At 41.2% G+C, this 16,070-nt stretch overlaps 1 protein-coding gene across 7 annotated transcripts in view; it reads left to right on the top strand.

The window, feature by feature from the left end:
- KIAA0586 (KIAA0586 ortholog) overlaps window positions 1–16,070 on the top strand; it is a 102,567-nt gene that overhangs the window by 29,797 nt on the left and 56,700 nt on the right. For 3 of the 7 annotated variants that reach the window (XM_051622642.1, XM_051622643.1, XM_051622640.1), the window contains 10 exons: window positions 1,736–1,932; window positions 2,141–2,259; window positions 2,394–2,671; window positions 5,651–5,810; window positions 6,398–6,623; window positions 7,490–7,737; window positions 8,236–8,312; window positions 11,272–11,406; window positions 12,966–13,146; window positions 15,048–15,187. In XM_051622642.1, the coding sequence (XP_051478602.1) occupies window positions 1,736–1,932; window positions 2,141–2,259; window positions 2,394–2,671; window positions 5,651–5,810; window positions 6,398–6,623; window positions 7,490–7,737; window positions 8,236–8,312; window positions 11,272–11,406; window positions 12,966–13,146; window positions 15,048–15,187 (1,761 nt within the window). The other 4 variants (XM_051622645.1, XM_051622644.1, XM_051622641.1 and 1 more) reach the window with 3 other exon arrangements.

Raw genomic sequence — 16,070 nt, 5'->3', positions numbered from 1 at the left:
GCAACATCATGTGCTTCTCACTGATAATTTAGGGCTCAGCTCTTCATCTCTTGCTGGCATGCCAAATTTTCTTCTTAGGAGATCATATTACTATTAGAGACATTTGTTTTTAATATTATGAGTGGAGGATGCAGGTTCTCATCCATCAGGAGACATTTCTAAAGTGTTACATTATGATATGATGGGCTGGTGACTGCTTTTTGGGACTTAATCACAGAATCATACAATGTTTGGATTGGAAGGGAGACCTTCAAGACCATCTAGTCTCAACACCCCTGCATGGGCAGGGACACCTCCCACCAGACCAGGCTGCTCCAAGCCCCATCCAACCTGTCCTTCAACACTTTCAGGGATGGGGGAGCCACAGCTTCTCTGGGCAACCTGGGCCAGGGTCTCACCACCTGCACAGTGAAAAATGTATTCCTAAAGTTTAACCTAAATCCACCCTTCAGTTTAAAGCCATTCCCCCTTGTCCTATACTCCATCCCCTCCACAGCTTCCTTTGGACTTGTTTCAAGAGCTCTACATCCTTCCTATGTTGGGGGCTCCAGAACTGGACACAGTATTCCACGTGGGATCTCTAGAGTGGAGTAGAGGGGCAGAATCCCCTCCCTGGCCCTGCTGGCCATGCTGCTGTTGATGCAGCCCAGGGCACAGTTGGCCTTCTGGGCTCCAGCACACATTGCCAGCTCATGTTGAGCTTCTCCTCCACCATCACCCCCAGGTCCTTCTCCTCAGGGCTGTTCTCAATCCATTCTCCACCCAACCTGTGTATGTGCTCATGGGGAGGGTGGCATCTTTGGAAACAGTCAAACGTAACGTGCACAGAGTAACTTCCATAACTTTTAGAAATAGCACGTTAAGGAACACGGTTTAAGCACTGAACTTGGTAGAGCTGGGTTAATGGTTGGTAGAATTAGGTTATGGTTGGACTTGATGGTCTTAAGGGTCTTTTCCAACAAGAATGATTCTGTGATTCTGTTGCTTCTCTACCTTTCCTGGGAAACAACAAGCTGTTTCAAAGAGCTGTATGTGACAGATAGTCCCTGCCCATCTTCATTGCACATTCAGAGCTTGTGAGGATCTTCTGAATGCATTGCCCAGAAATATCTTTTAACTTTCCCCTGCTGAAGTTGCTGAAAGTGGAAGCACACATATGACACGTGTGTCAGCTATTCATGCCCAGTCTTCAGTGCTGGTAACTTTATTAGAATTTTGACTCACTGCCTGTCTGTTAATTTTGGGGCTGTATCTTTTCAGACAGGAGACTTTAAAGCAAAAGCCAGATTTCTAAGAAAACCTCAACAAACACAAACCAAACCCAACAAGTATCTGTAGAAGGCTTCCTAACCTTTTCATTTAGTTTTGTTGTTGTTTTTTCGTTAAGGAGGAGCATTTCTGGAGTATATATTGAAACAACCTGACTTATGTCACAAGTACATTTCTCAAGTATTAGCATTGCCATTGGCTCCCTGCCCTGTGCAGCACAGGCAGGAAATCTGAGCCAAATCATGTTTGGCTTAGTGGTTCCTTATAGCCTTATACCTCTACAGATTTATGATTTGTGAAGTTTAGAATTGTATCAATTAACCACAACATACTGAGAAGGGAGAACGTGGTTTGTGTGCTGTGACACGTCTACAAATGTTTCTCAGAGACAAAAATCTTGACAGTTACCTCAATGTTATTGCTTTCCAGAAACGCCCCATAACTTAATTTACTACTTATTTATTAGGATCAGGAAGAGGAGGGGGATGAAATTCCAGAATTCTTTGAGCCTCTTCTGGAGCTGAATGGAGAGTTTAAAGTTTCCTCCCCAAAATACAATGGTCCTTTGTTTCCTCCTGTGGCTTCTGCTCCTCAGCAGTCTACTGATGTTTTGGATGAACTGATTCAAAGGAGAGAAACTATAGAAAACAGGTTGATAAACTGGTGAGTTGCAAAATAACAAAGTGGTGAGAGAATATATATGGGAGAAGAAATGACTCCATAAGAACACCTTCCCCTTCCTCTCTTCCCAGCCCATCCCTTCCCTTCTCTTTCCTTTGAGCTGCCTTGCATTTTATGTCAAGGATACTCTTTTGTGTTCTTGTGTGTGTCTTGGTGTTTGCTGATAGTTAAACAGGTTTTTTTCTGCTAGGGTGGAACAAGAAATAATGGCAAAAATTATCAGTGAAATGTACCCAGTTCAGAAAGAAACAGTGCCCAGCGTTAGCACCTCAGAGAGTGAAGACAGTGACACTGTAACCTCTGACATTGGTAAGTAGGAGTTCTTCTCCTCAGCAGATGGATTATCTCAATTTTTGGCTAATTTTAATAAGTTGTGTAGGTGACTATTGCCTGAGCCTGAGTGGATAATGCTGGATGTGTGCTTTGTGCTTCTTTGTTTTCAGTTGAAGTTGCAGGTGGTGGAGGATTTCAACTCTTTGTCAATGCTGGCGTGCCTGTGGACTCAGAAATGATAAGTCATTTTGTCAATGAAGTTCTCAGTGAGATAATTGAGACCATGCTAGGGAACAAGCAGGCTCAGGAAGCAGTTCCTGCTACAAATGTTCTTCTGGGTAACAAGCAGGCTCAGGAAGCAGTTCCTGCTACAAATGTTCTTCTGGGTAACAAGCAGGCTCAGGAAGCAGTTCCTGCTACAAATGTTCTTCCAAGTACAACTGTGATGGTAAGAGCATATTTTACTTAAGCTTTCCTACTGAAGTGGCTGCCCCCTCCCTGGAGGTGTTCAAGGCCAGGCTGGATGAGGCTTGTGCAGCCTGGTATAGTGGGAGGTGTCCCTGCTCATAGCAGGGAGGTTGGAACCTGATGATCTCTTAAGGTCCCTTCCAACCTTAACCATTCTGAGGGGTGTTGTTTTCTTGTCATGGTGGTTCAACTATGTGCAAGACAAAGGTGACAGAAGAAGAATGATGAACTAACTGTGCATGATTTGCATTTTTTGATTATTCCTTATTATATCCCAGCAAGCAACAATATTACCTGTATTAAACTTAAAAAAATTCGAAAAGGAAAAAAATAATTAATTCCTTTGTGCTGTGTATAACGTGCTGTATTGATTTACTTGAAGACTGAGCACAAGACTGATACCTGATTTCTAAGAGAAAGGCATAGTATGTAATTTCATGTTGTCAAGAGAAAGCTTGTGTCATTTTCAACAAAAATAACTGTGCTTTCTTGTGAAGAAATGAAATATGAAGAGAGAATGCCTTCCTATGAGAAGAAATAGAATCATCATCATGGAACCATAGAATGGTTTGGGTTGGAAGGGACCTTCAAGATCATCTAGATCCAACCCCATTGCATGGGCAGGGACACCTCCCACCAGCCCAGGTTGCTCCAAGTCCCACCCAACTTGCCCTTCAACACTTCCAGGGATGGGGCAGCCACAGCTTCTCTGGGCAACCTGGGCCAGGGTCTCACCACCTGCACAGTGATGATTTTCTTCCTAATGTCTAACCTAAAACTCCCTTCTTCCAGTTTAAGGCCATTCCCCCTTGTCCTCTCACTGCAAGCCCTTGTAAAAATCCCCTCCCCAGCTTTCTTGTAGGCCCTTCAGGTACTGGAAAGTGCTCTAAGGTCTTAAAGGTCTTTTCCAACCAAAACGATTCTATGATTCATTTTGGTCTTATGGGCTTCCAGCCATTCCTTAGTATCTATAAAAATGGGTATTGATTAATTTTAAGTTTTAAGTAGTACTTTTCAGTAAATGCTTAAATGATTAGTAGAGCTTCCTGGAACACAGAGTAATTTTGTCTATTCTCTTTGATAATAAAATGACAGCTGGCTCTTAATTTGATAAGTGTGCTACAATCTGGTGTTGTATAATGTTTTGGGGATGAATGTGAAAATTGCTGTGCCTAGAAATCCAACTATTCAAAGCTTTGTTGAAAGCAAGATCAATGATTTTCTTCTTCTACAGTGCATATAGACTGAAGTACCACCTAGTGCCTGTATAGCACCAGCAAATTATTCTATAGCCAAAAATAAGAATTTCCCTGCTTTAGGCCTAACAGCCATCCTGCATCTAAAGAGCTCTTCCCCACTGCAATGCAGCTTAAGGAGGGTGTGATGTTAGAGTGGACTGTTCTTTGTAGTTTGTTCTTCAGATACTTAGCAACCTCCTCTAAAAACCATCCTCTGTTTACTTAAGGCCCTCTTAAGCCTTCTTGTTTCTGTACCAGCTCAGACCAAAACATCCTTAGGCTGAAATGGTTGTTTTCTCCTTACTATATGTATCCACTGGCACACTTAAAGAGCTTACTTTCTCCTTTTTGGCCTTTGATTAGTCTGAATAAAGCAATCATCCATATTTGTACCATTTTTTGAGCCTTGCTGATGGGCAGCACTTTTATGTTTTCCAATTTAGGCTGGACTTGGCCACGGGGAACACTAATGTGCTAACAGACATTTTTAATAGTAAGGTAGTATCCAACATGGGTCTCTTCAGTGCCTTGTGCTATGGTAGTGGTATTGTCCTGCCTTTCTTGGAACCTCAGGTGGCTAATTATGTTTTTTTTAAAAGTCTTTCCACCTTTGTGGCTAGTAGTTATCCTTTGGGTAACTTGTACATTTGTATTTCTTTCCTCCTGTTTTTCATTGCTGCTCAATTTATAGCAGAAGTTGTTGCATATGTAGCTTGTGCATTCTTGATCCACCTCTTCTGACCATGAAGTTTCCAACATAGAACTTGAGGTGCAGTTACCAAGTTCTTTGGTGTTCATGGTGTCACACAGTTGTGCACGAGTTGCCAGATGTTCCACTTCCCAAAAGGTTTTTTAATAAAAATCACCAGTCTCAGGATTTATTCTTCAAAAACTGGCCTGTAAGCCTTTTTTTAGACCCATTATCTTGTTGGGTTTTTTTAGGAAATGTCAGAGAACAGGCTGGGAAAAACCTGGAAAGTTCCATCATATTCCTCCATAGCAGCCTAAATGACAACCACTGTACTTGACTGTCAGATTTATCTCCATCACTGTCATTTTTAAAGGAACATCACAGCTATGTTTGTGCTTATTTTAGTGCTTTGCTGTCTTGGCTATTGCTTGGCAATCTTCTCTTTAGCTGATTCTCCTACCATAAAATCATCAGACTGACTCAATATTATTGGTGTCACAAAATATTTTCTTGTTTAACAGTGTATCAAATGCTTTATTAAAATTCACAGGATGACAGAATTCATATTTAGACTGGGTGTCTAAATGGCATGTCTTTACCAAGAGGGTGGTCAGGCTTCCTAGAGAGGTGCTTGATGCCCTAAGCCTGTCAGTTTTTAGGAGGAGCCCTTAACAAGATGGTTTAAGTTTTGGTCAGCCCTAAATTGGTCAGGCAGCTGGACTAGATGATGGTTGTAGGTCCCTTCCAACTGAAATAATCTATTCTAGACATAATTATTTCTAAATGTAAGAATTATAATGCATAATTTACTGGTTCTTAATGTATTTTGTGCAGCTATGCCATTTAGCCTGGTGCAACTTAATGTTCAGATGGAGGACTTAGATCCATGAAGCATGTATCTAAGCAACAACTGTTCCTGCTCTGTGACAACCTGCCTTTCTCTCTCCTCCTCAGCTATCTCTGGGGATACTTGTAAGACAGGAATTTTACACTGAGATAACAACTGTGGTTACAATTTTTTTCCCCTCAGGAGTCTCTTGTGCCTACACCATTGCCAACACCCCAGGCCACACCACCACCAACACCACCTGCAGAAAAAGAATTGCCTCCAGTCAGAACTCCAGAATCTTCTCTGTCTCTTAAAGAATCGAGTGAGGATGTTCACGAACATGAAAAAATTACAGAAACAGGTAGTGAAAATAGTAATTGAAGTTTAGAAGTAGCAAATATGCTTTAATCTACTGTCTTTAATTTTCTTCTTCAAAGACACATTATCTCTCAGCTTAAATGTTCTTGAGGCTATAATTCAAGTAGGAACTCATAGTATAAAAATTTGGGGCTAATTCCTATGAAAAGCCAACATCTTCTCTGTGATAACAATTCTATTTTCAAACTTAATGCACATTTTTATGGTCTATGTGATTTCTACCCCTCCCAGCCCTTCCACACTTCTTCACATCAGGAAAATAGCTCTTTGCTCCTTCCTGTGTTTATAATGTTAATTAAGCCAAATTTACATTCTCCAAGTAAAGCAGCTTAGTTATTAAAATCCAGAGAAGGCTCACTTATTAAAAGAAGTAAGGACCTGAGGTTAATTTCAGCTCCCTCAGATGCCAATGCTGTACTGTGAAGAAACTAGCCTTGATCTAGTCTTGTCTCCATAACTGTCAAAGGCATCACAAAAACTAGAAGAGCTGACTAGAACTGACTAGTTCTCTGCCTGAGGTTTACTTCTTGCTTTCCTTTCTGATCTGAAATTTGACTTCACACATGGCAGGAGCTGAGATTCCAGCTGCCCCTAGTCATGTTGGCACACCTGTGGTTACCCCTGTCAATACACCTCCTAGAACAACCACACCAAGCCCCCCTGCTGCAGAATGGGTCTCTGAAGCTGCAGAGATGGAAAAGCCAAAGCTTTCAAACCCATGGGATGATGCAGAACTTCCTCTGGAAGAAGAGAAACCCAGTCCTTTAACTGAAGAACCATTACATCCCAAGGCTCTGTGAGTTGAACAAGCTGCTCCATTTTCTCATTTCTTAAAAAAAATGAATATTTTATTTCCATGTATGTCCTCAAGAAGTTGGTAGAGAAGTTATTAATGTGTATTTCAGGAGGCATTGAGATAAGCCAGGATTCTTTTTTTTAAAAATTGCTTGAGTTATATTTTGGAGAAAAATGTGGAAACAGGACCTTTCTCAGAATTTACTGGTCCAAATTCACTGTCCTGTTACACACTGTACTTAATAAGCTGGTTTTGTTACACCTGCCAGTAATGAATATAGCAACAATTAAATATTGTATTATTAGCATTTTATTTTTTCTATTACCTCAGTGGGAATGCACGTGGTGATTTTTAGTTATAAACAGAAATTTATAGAATCACAGACTGGTTTGGGTTGGAAGGGACCTTCAAGATCATCTAGTCCCAACCTCCCTGCACGGGCAGGGACACCTCCCACCAGACCAGGTTGCTCCAAGCCCCATCCAACCTGCCCTTCAACACTTCCAGGGTTGGGGCAGCCACAGCTTCTCTGGGCAACATGTTCCAGTGTGTCACCACCCTCACAGCAAAGAATTTCTTCCTAATGTCCAACCTAAATCTCCCCTCTTCCAGTTTTAATCCATCACCCCTTGTGTCATCCCTTCAAGCCTTTCTAAAAAGTCCCTCCCCAGCTCTCCTGTAAGCCACTTTGTTTCCCATTCACTAATAATGTTATTTAACCATTTTGATTCTTGGGCTGATCTGTAAAATGCTGTGCTATTTCAATTGAAAAAATATTTGCAATTTAATATTTTTTCAGTATTAAGACTTCAGTCTATATTGTTCAGTGTTTTGTTGTATTCACAATGCATATTCTTACACTGCAGTGAGATGTCAGTGGCTAATGAGGAGGAACCAGAGGCCTTGATTTTACCATCTCAGCAGTCATCAGTGAGGTCCTTGGAACTGCTTCCTTGCAATTCACAGGTTCCATCACCTGTGCCTACAGTTAGTTCTGAGCAGTCCTCCCAGGAAAGTGGCCTCACCCTCACAGAGACAGACACAGAAACTGCAGCCAGACCCATCTCAGAAGGAGAGGTCCTTGTCAGCTCTGGACAGGTGCTGCCTACAAGAGGTAACTAACAGGCAAATTAGTGGAAATTGGAATTAGGATTGATTTTTTTAAATTTTTTTTTTCCTTCATAAAATTCCAGTCTCCTGCAGTTACATTTTATACATTTTCTAATACAAGTGGAAGCATTAGCTTGGTCTCTAACTTCCAATTCATGGTTTTGGATTTAAGAGACCTCATTGCTCTTTTTCCTTGTCTCGTAACAAAACACTTCTGCTTACTCATGAGAAAAGATTAAATCTGCTCTTTTGTCAGAAGATCAACTTGGAAAATAGTGGGGACTGTCTTGCACAAGTACCATGTGGTACTAAATTTTATTGGAAAACAGTGTTAGAGTGATTTTCTTGGAAGCTGAAAGTATGTCTCTATAATACACATCCAGTAGTAGGAATTCTCAACTTTGCTAAAGCACTGTGTAGCAATTGTTCAAGGATGTGGCCTTGGCTTTCTTTCACGTAGCTTGCATGGGTTCTAGTATTTGTAACTTAAAATATTTTTCAGGATCAGCAGAAGGAGGATTGTCTCTTCCAAACCTTGCTGAGAGCTTAATGAGCACTTTACAAGATGCCAATGAAATGGTAAGGAGATGTTTCACATGGAAACTGAGTTGGTGTGGTGTTCTACCTTGAGCATCTTGAGAGATTGGATGTGCTTTAAGCATTTTCACTTAGAACCTCTTTAAATTTGTGTTTTTAAAATGTACACTTTGAAAGAATGTTAGAATTTCAGAGCTCCAAAGAAAAAAAACACATTATACAAACTAATTTACTTTTTTTTTAAAGGTTGAGTGGTTTATATCCTTCTGTAGGTGAGAGATAGCTAATTCACTTTTTCATCCCTTTATTATTTTTAGTTTTAGAACAACTTGAATAGAATAGAACATTGTTATGCTCTGAGCTGTTTCAGCTTTGAGCCATCTTCTAATTACTTGAGTGCTTAAATTGTTAAAGTAGGTTGGCTGAGGCTGGAGTTAGTTAAAGCTGCTTAAAACTTCAATATAGCTTTTTTATCATATATTTGCTTTAGTCCATTGCCTGGAAGCCTCCCAAGTCAAGGTATTCTCCATTCCCTTTCTCTTTTAACACTTTTCCTCAAATACCTGGGCTTTTCCTCTCTGACTTTGTATAATGCCTCTTGGTAGGACATAGCTGTCATATAAATGATAGTGTGAGGTAGAGTCATATTTTGCCTAAGCCAAGCTGTTTTCTTTATGAAAGAATAAAAAAATTGATAGTGAAATGTTATTGGTTGGAAGGGACTTCCAGACAGATTACTAAAATCTTCCTGGGCTGCCTCCCCAATGCTGTGTCTCTTCTGGAAGATGTCCAGATACTTAAAATCTGCCATGAGGATGAAGACCTGCAATCATCAGCCCCCTGTTTATGTTTTGTAGAAAGCCTCCTCTTACTTTCTGTTGGTTGGATGCTCTGAAGCAGACCCTGCCCACAACATCCCCAGTGTTTCTTTCTTCTCTCATCCTGACTCAGGCCACCAATAGACATATGGAAGCTGGTGAATTCAAGGAATGATGTGACCTGGGATTGAAACTGGCTGAGCTACTGGGCTGGAAGGGTTGTGGTTGGTGGTACAGTTTCTAACTGGAGACCAGTCACTAGTGGTGTATGCCAGGGCTCAATGCTAGCACCAGTGCTGTTTAACAGGTTCATCAGCTCTGGGGAGAGAGCATTTGCAGTATTGTATCCACTTGCAGGCTCTCCAGTACAAGAAAGACAAGGATTTACTGGAGTGAGTCCAGCAAAGGGCTACAAAAGTGGTCAAGGGACTGGTGCATCTGTCATGTGAGGAAAGACTGTGAGAGACCTTGGATCATTTAGCCCGAAGAAGAGAATGCTTGGGGGAAGATCTTATAAATGTGTGTAAATACTTGGTGGGAAGGAGTGGAAGTGGGGAAGATGGAGCCAGACTCTCCCAAGTGGTGCAAAGTCAGGCAGTAGTGGACACAGCTTGAAATTGAGGAAATTTTGTTTAAACATAAGAAATGTTTTTACTGTGGGGGTGGCCAAAAACTGGAAGAGGTGCTGCCTTGTGCAGTTGGGTTGGAGTAGACAATCTCCAGAAGCCCATTCCAACCTCAGTAATACACAGTTTAAATGTCCTAGAGTAGGAGTCCCCTTTTCTTCTCCCTGCGTGTCCTTTGGAAACATTTCTCCCTATACATGCCCATACTGCACTTGTGCTTACTTTCCCATTGAATATCCTTTATTTCATTCCTGTCATAGTTGGAGGACTGTGCCTTGAACTTGCAGATCTTTTTGTCCATTGTCCAGACTTTGCCTCTGAATGTAGAGACACTTGAGGAGAACGTCCTTCCTCTTGATCAAGATTGCAAATGGTCCCTTTGTGGGCTTCCCTTTGGATACCTCCTCTGTCTGCTTGTTGTGGTTTGGGTCTAACCAGACAACAAAGAACCAGCCCTGTGGCTGCTCACTTAACTACCCCCCCAGCCACACACACACACTTGGATGGGGAGGGCAAAGGCCAACTAGAAGCTCATGGGTCAAGACAAAGGACAAGGAGGGTTCTTCACCAATTAAGGTCTCGGGCAAAACAGACTCAATTTGGGGAAAAAAATAATAATTTAATTTACCACTAATCCAATGCCCACAAGACACAGACAACACCCAGAGCAGAGCTTGCATATGTTACCCCACCCCTCCCTTCTTCCCAGGCCCAAATCCCTTTGTTCCCGGTTTCTCTCCCTCCTTCCCCCCAGCAGCACAGGGGGATGGGGTTTAGAGTCAGTTGACAGGCTGGTGGTTCTTTCTGTGCTGTCCTCCTCAGGGAGAAGGGTTCCTTAGTGGTTCCCTGCTTCCCCACAGGGTCCCTCCCATGGGAGAGAGTCCTTCATGAACCTCTTCTGCGTGAGTCCTTCCCACAAGGTGCAGTCCCTCAGGAGCAAGCTGATCCAGCCTGGGCTTCTTAAAGAGTCACGGGCTGGTTCAGGAACCCCCCCTGGTGCCGGGTACTCCATGGCTGCGGATCCAAGTCCACGGGCTGCAGCTCCACATTCACCCCCATGCTGCCTTCAGAGGACACTCTGCCTTGCTTCTCCATGAATGCAGGGGACAGCTGCCATCTTGCCATTGGCTGCAGAGGAACTTCTGCTCAGGCACCTTCTTCCCCTGAGCCAGGGGAGCTTTTAGTAGCTTCTTTCAGGAGCCACTCCTGGGGCCCCTCCCCACTGCTGAACCCATGCCAGAACCAAACCAGCACACTGCCTCACTCCCTCTCTTATATTCTGTTAGCAGGTGAACTTAAAGTTCTTTTACAGGCTAGAAATTTTGCTTGCTAAGATGTTCTTCCCTCCCTTTGTCAGCTGGTTTGTAACTCCTTCCAACAATCCTCTGTCCTCAAACTAGGCTCCCTGGCTGAGGAAGCCAAATCCTTGCTGGAGAGAGAGCAGCTCTGCAGCCAGATCATTTCAAGCAACAACCATGTGTGAGCATTTAACTGTTTCCCCAGAAAAAAAAAACAGTTTTGTATCATGATTATGGAGCTTTTGTTTATTTGTTTCAGGATTATGATCCTCCCAGTGAAGGGCAAGTGGTGAGAATACAGGATAAAGGCTATCACAGGGATCCTGTCCTGACTCTTTTATCCAAATTAAATCAAGCACCTGTTGCTGCACAAGAAGGAACATACCACGTGGAGGTAACACACAGTTCTTTTTCTTCCACTACAGTAGTTTTGAAGTGATAGTTTCCTACTCAGAAGTAGGTAAAATAGTTCAAGGTTATTCTTCCTGTTGATTATAGAATAGGTTCATCCACTTCATTCCCTTCTGGGAGTGATCCCACTACTGTTGGCTGTGTTCCTGTGTAAATTTTTTTAAAACCATAAAAGGTTAAATATTGTTACAAACAAGTTAGCTGTCCATAGTACCATATATACCTGGTTTTCAAGGTTTGTAGGAGACTGTCCCAGTGTTCCAGATTTTTCCTGTCATTTTGAACACAATGGAGCTATTTTAGGGAGTTATGAAAAATAACTCAGACATTTTTTACATGTACTTGTGCACATGCTGTTGATACTACTCTTGGAACAAAACCTCAAAATGTTCATATTCAGTTGGCAGAAAAAGCAGACTTAACAAAAATGTAACTATCTGCATCACAATAGACAAAAGGGATTTTTTTGGTCACCCATCTAAATATTTTCTAGGTGGAAAATAGTAGTTTGGACTGGGCATCTGTTCTAGCTGACATAGCTGGAGGAACATTTCAAGGAAGTGAACTGTGAATACTGCAATATGGTTCATGAACACTTTTATTTGTAGCAGATCTTGCTTTTTGTGATTTTATTGATGCTTGTGCAGTTTCTTCCTTCTGTCTTGGTCAGTTTAGTCTAAATAATTACTAGCTTCACTCACCTCCTTAACTGTCCCTTTGTCTGTCTTTATTTTACTTAATGAGCTCTGGTGGATGGACTTAGTGAAAAGCTTTCTACAGTGTGAGCTCTGAGTCTGGCTGTAATTGTAGTGACATTTTCTCATCAGCACTGCCAGTTACAAATGCATCTCTAATTTGCTTTTTCCCTTTCCCACAGCCACAGACTGCTCAGTGTGTCCATACAAGACACTTAATAAATTCCCCCTAGATTCTGGTGTGTGCAAGCCTGCACTTCTTGTTTATAAAAGCAAAAATATTCTCTTAGCTATTCCTAGTATTGCCTTAGGTTGGTGCTGTACACATCTGTGTATTCAACCTGTTTTCCTGCATAGAAACAAGGTCTTTTTTTTCCTCTGCAGCTTTGAAAATCAAAATCCAGAGAACCTTTTCTATTTTAAGTGCATTCCAAACTTACTTAAAAATTGAATTTTTTTATCTGACATGCTGAACAAAGTGAGTCTATAGGTTTTAGATGCTCCTATTATTACAAGGTCAGGCAATCAACAATGGCCATATGTATAACTTTTAAGACTTCATGTGCTAAAAATATAACTCGGGCTCTGAGCATGCTGGGTTACAATTAACTGTTCTCTGACTGTAAGTGATTCTGTTCTCTCCAGTACTGATAAATGTAGATCTTGCTTTCAAACCCAGATGGATGGTATCTCTTCAGTTTCACTTTTCTTTATTCAAAGCTAATAGTATGGACTTAAGTTGATGTGTGCTGGAAGGGTTAATGTAATTAGGTAACAGTGCCTGGTTCGGGATGAAATCCACTGGGATTTCTTATACCTGTTGTTCTGCTGTTACTGTTGCATGTAGGATTCTGATGAAAGTGCTGGGGAGCTCAGTGAGGGTCAAAGACCAAGGCTGACCAGAGCAGCAGAGAGAATCCTACTGGGACATTCAGTTTATAGGGACCATCCTGCTGCTCGGACTCCTGGGAACAGGCCACGCCGGGGTTTCCGTTCTCCATCACCAGGGCAGCTTGCCCAAATTGGAGGTACAATTAGATTGTTACTTCTTCTCTGTGGTATTTATGTGGATTCTCAGTTTCTTCTATAACATATAAAGCAACTTCAGAGAGTACATTCAATATTACAAACACAGGCTCATGCTTAAATGAAATTATTAGCATTCCTATTCTGAGAACTGGATTTAATTCAAGCTGTGTCTTCACTCTCCTTTATCTGTAATATACTACCATTTGAACCAAAATCCTATCAAGTACCCATTTGCCTAGAGAAAAGTTGATTTTAAAGTATATATTTTAAGTCAAATTCAGCTTCACTCACCAGCAGTTCAAGCTACTTCTCTGTCCCCTTACACAGCACTCCTCTTTGCTTTTATCACTCCCATCAAGGTGATACTGCAGTGTCTTAAAATTGGTAATGTATTTTAGCTTTATATAGTCCTGTAACAATATGGAAATTCTTTTTTTCCCAACTGGGTAGCTGAGGAGCACACATAATGGCTTGTACAAAATAGTGCAGGAATATGTTGCTGTGGTAAAGCAAGATAATTATTTCTATTCAGCTGAAACCAGAGCTGTAACCATTTAGCTTCCCTCCCTCACCATGTCTGAACACACAGCTGAGTATTCACTGACAGTGCTAAGGAAACAACTTTGTACAACAACTAGGATCTGCTTTCAAGACACGAGTGTTTTCATATTAGGGAGGAACACAACATCTTATTTCCAAGTCCTTTTGATAGTGAAGTCAATACTGAATAGGAGACAATCTGTTCTCAGGGGAAGGTGGAAGAGGGGAAGGAATGATCTGTGATTGTTTCCACTTCTCTTCCAAATCTTTTGGATCTGTACACTGGTATGTGAGATGGCATGTCCTTCAGTCTCCCCCAAGTCAGGATGAAGTGCTGTTTCCTGATTGCCACAACAATTCAGTGCAGGTCCATCATTTTATTTCATCATTATTTTTAGGAGTAATATTAAATACCTGTAACACCAGCAGGTGTAATAGTTCATCTCTTTCGGGGTCTGTATCTCTGTACATACAACCTTGCAGTGGATACTGAGTTTCTTTGTCAGAATGAGTCACAGATAGGCCTGTAAGAATTCTGGGGATTGTGTGTCTATTGATATCTTCAGTTTTGTGACCAGTTTTTTATCTGTGTCATGGAAGCATGATGCCTGTTTCTAGCATGGGGAAGGTATTGCTTGTATAGATATGTGGCAGCATCTTGATGATCATTCCTTTAGAAATCCTTGTTTTCAGTGTTTAAAGTCATGAGTATAGAAACCAACATGCAAATGGAATGTGGCCCATGTAGTCTTAAAGTGAACAATAGTGACAGTTAATTAAGCAAGAATTATAGTTAATTAGGCTTAAAATTCATTCTTTGGCTCAACTTTAGCAGAAGGCTAAAGTTAGTTCATGAACTGTCAGTACATTTTTCATTAAAATGCTTTACACACTTACAGGCTGCAAAAGCATGATCAGTGCTGGATTATATAGCAAATTATGCCTTTTAAAAAGGCTATATACAGGTTTCATTCACACCACAGTGAAACATTTTCATGAAGAAGGCTTTCCAATCTCTTTCCTGTAAGTGTGACATAGCTCATTAAGCATGTAATGGTATGATGAACTATACAGCCTTGAAGCTATCATAAATACTTGCCATGTTAGAAATCTACTGATGATAAAACTGATTTATTATTTCCAATTTCCACAGACATGTATTTCTTCTTACTTTTTTTCCTCACGAGAACAATTTAAGGCATATACAATGAACTGTGGAAGGAAGAAATAATTCTCTTTAACGTTGCATGTCCCATTGTTGAGGCTTGGGAGGCTTCCACATCTTGCCACATGAGTTGACCTGGAGAATATTACTGCAGCTCATCAAGGATTTTTTTTCCTCTTTATTTTTCTTCCTCAGCAGAAGTTCTTGCAGATGCAGATACAAGTCATGGTCCAATGCTTATGGCTGAAGTGGAATCACAACAAGTTTCAAATCCTGTTCCGCAAGCAGCCCAACCAAGCTGCAGAGTGTCTCCTCTCTCAGAGGATCTGTCCCAGGTAAACTCAAAAGATCTTTTCTATCACTAGTCAGAAAGTGGAAACTGAAATGTAGGAAAATAAATTTTCCTATTTCATTGTGGTGACTGACATCACAGAACTGGTTCATTTAACACATTCAGCTGAGAAACTGAAGTCAAAAGTACGTGTGTGTAATAAAAATGATTGTGCTTACTGTGATGGAATCCTTACAATGTGCTTTCTGTTAGACCTTCTTTTACCTTTTTTGCACTTCCTCACAACTTCACTGGTCTCACAGGATCTAATACTATACATACTCAGTTCACAGAATCACAGAAGATGGGGCATTCCAATGTTTTGGAGGTGCTTCAAATGCAGAAGAATAATGTGATGGCTATATGGGAGAGGCAGCAACATTAGAGAGCTGGCCTCGCCAACTGTACCCACTGATTAAGCACTTCAGGAGCTTCAATTGTCCCTGTAGGGGCAGGGTTGGAAGGGTGGTAATGGTGTACCTTACAGTACTTAAAGATAGAGGAAGATCCTGTTGATTTCTGTTTGAAACCTATAGAGTTAATCCATTGCTACTTTACTAGCATGTGCTTTTGCCTAGAGAGGATGGTTTACTTGCTAACTACAGAGAAATTCAAATATTGAGTGGTAAAAGCTAAACATGATTGTTCTTTAATATGTTAAGTTTCACAGTGTGTTTGAAAGTAATCCTCTACTTCCCATGGTTGCTGTGTTCATGGGTGCATTCTGCCCTTCCCTGATGTTATATACTCAACCCAAAGTATCTTATATTGACCTGTCTTGGGTTTTACATCTTTGAGCCTTGATGTGTGTTGTACCATTGGTGTCTGAGCAGTTCTTAAATCTGAGGCAGTGTGCTGCATCTTCAAAAAAGATTTTCAGTGTTATG

Source organism: Apus apus, chromosome 5 (genome assembly GCF_020740795.1).
Source record: "Apus apus isolate bApuApu2 chromosome 5, bApuApu2.pri.cur, whole genome shotgun sequence".
NCBI classification, from domain to species: Eukaryota; Metazoa; Chordata; class Aves; order Apodiformes; family Apodidae; genus Apus; species Apus apus.
Note: the sequence above shows the minus strand (reverse complement) of the source record. Positions and strands in the feature narration are given on the sequence as shown.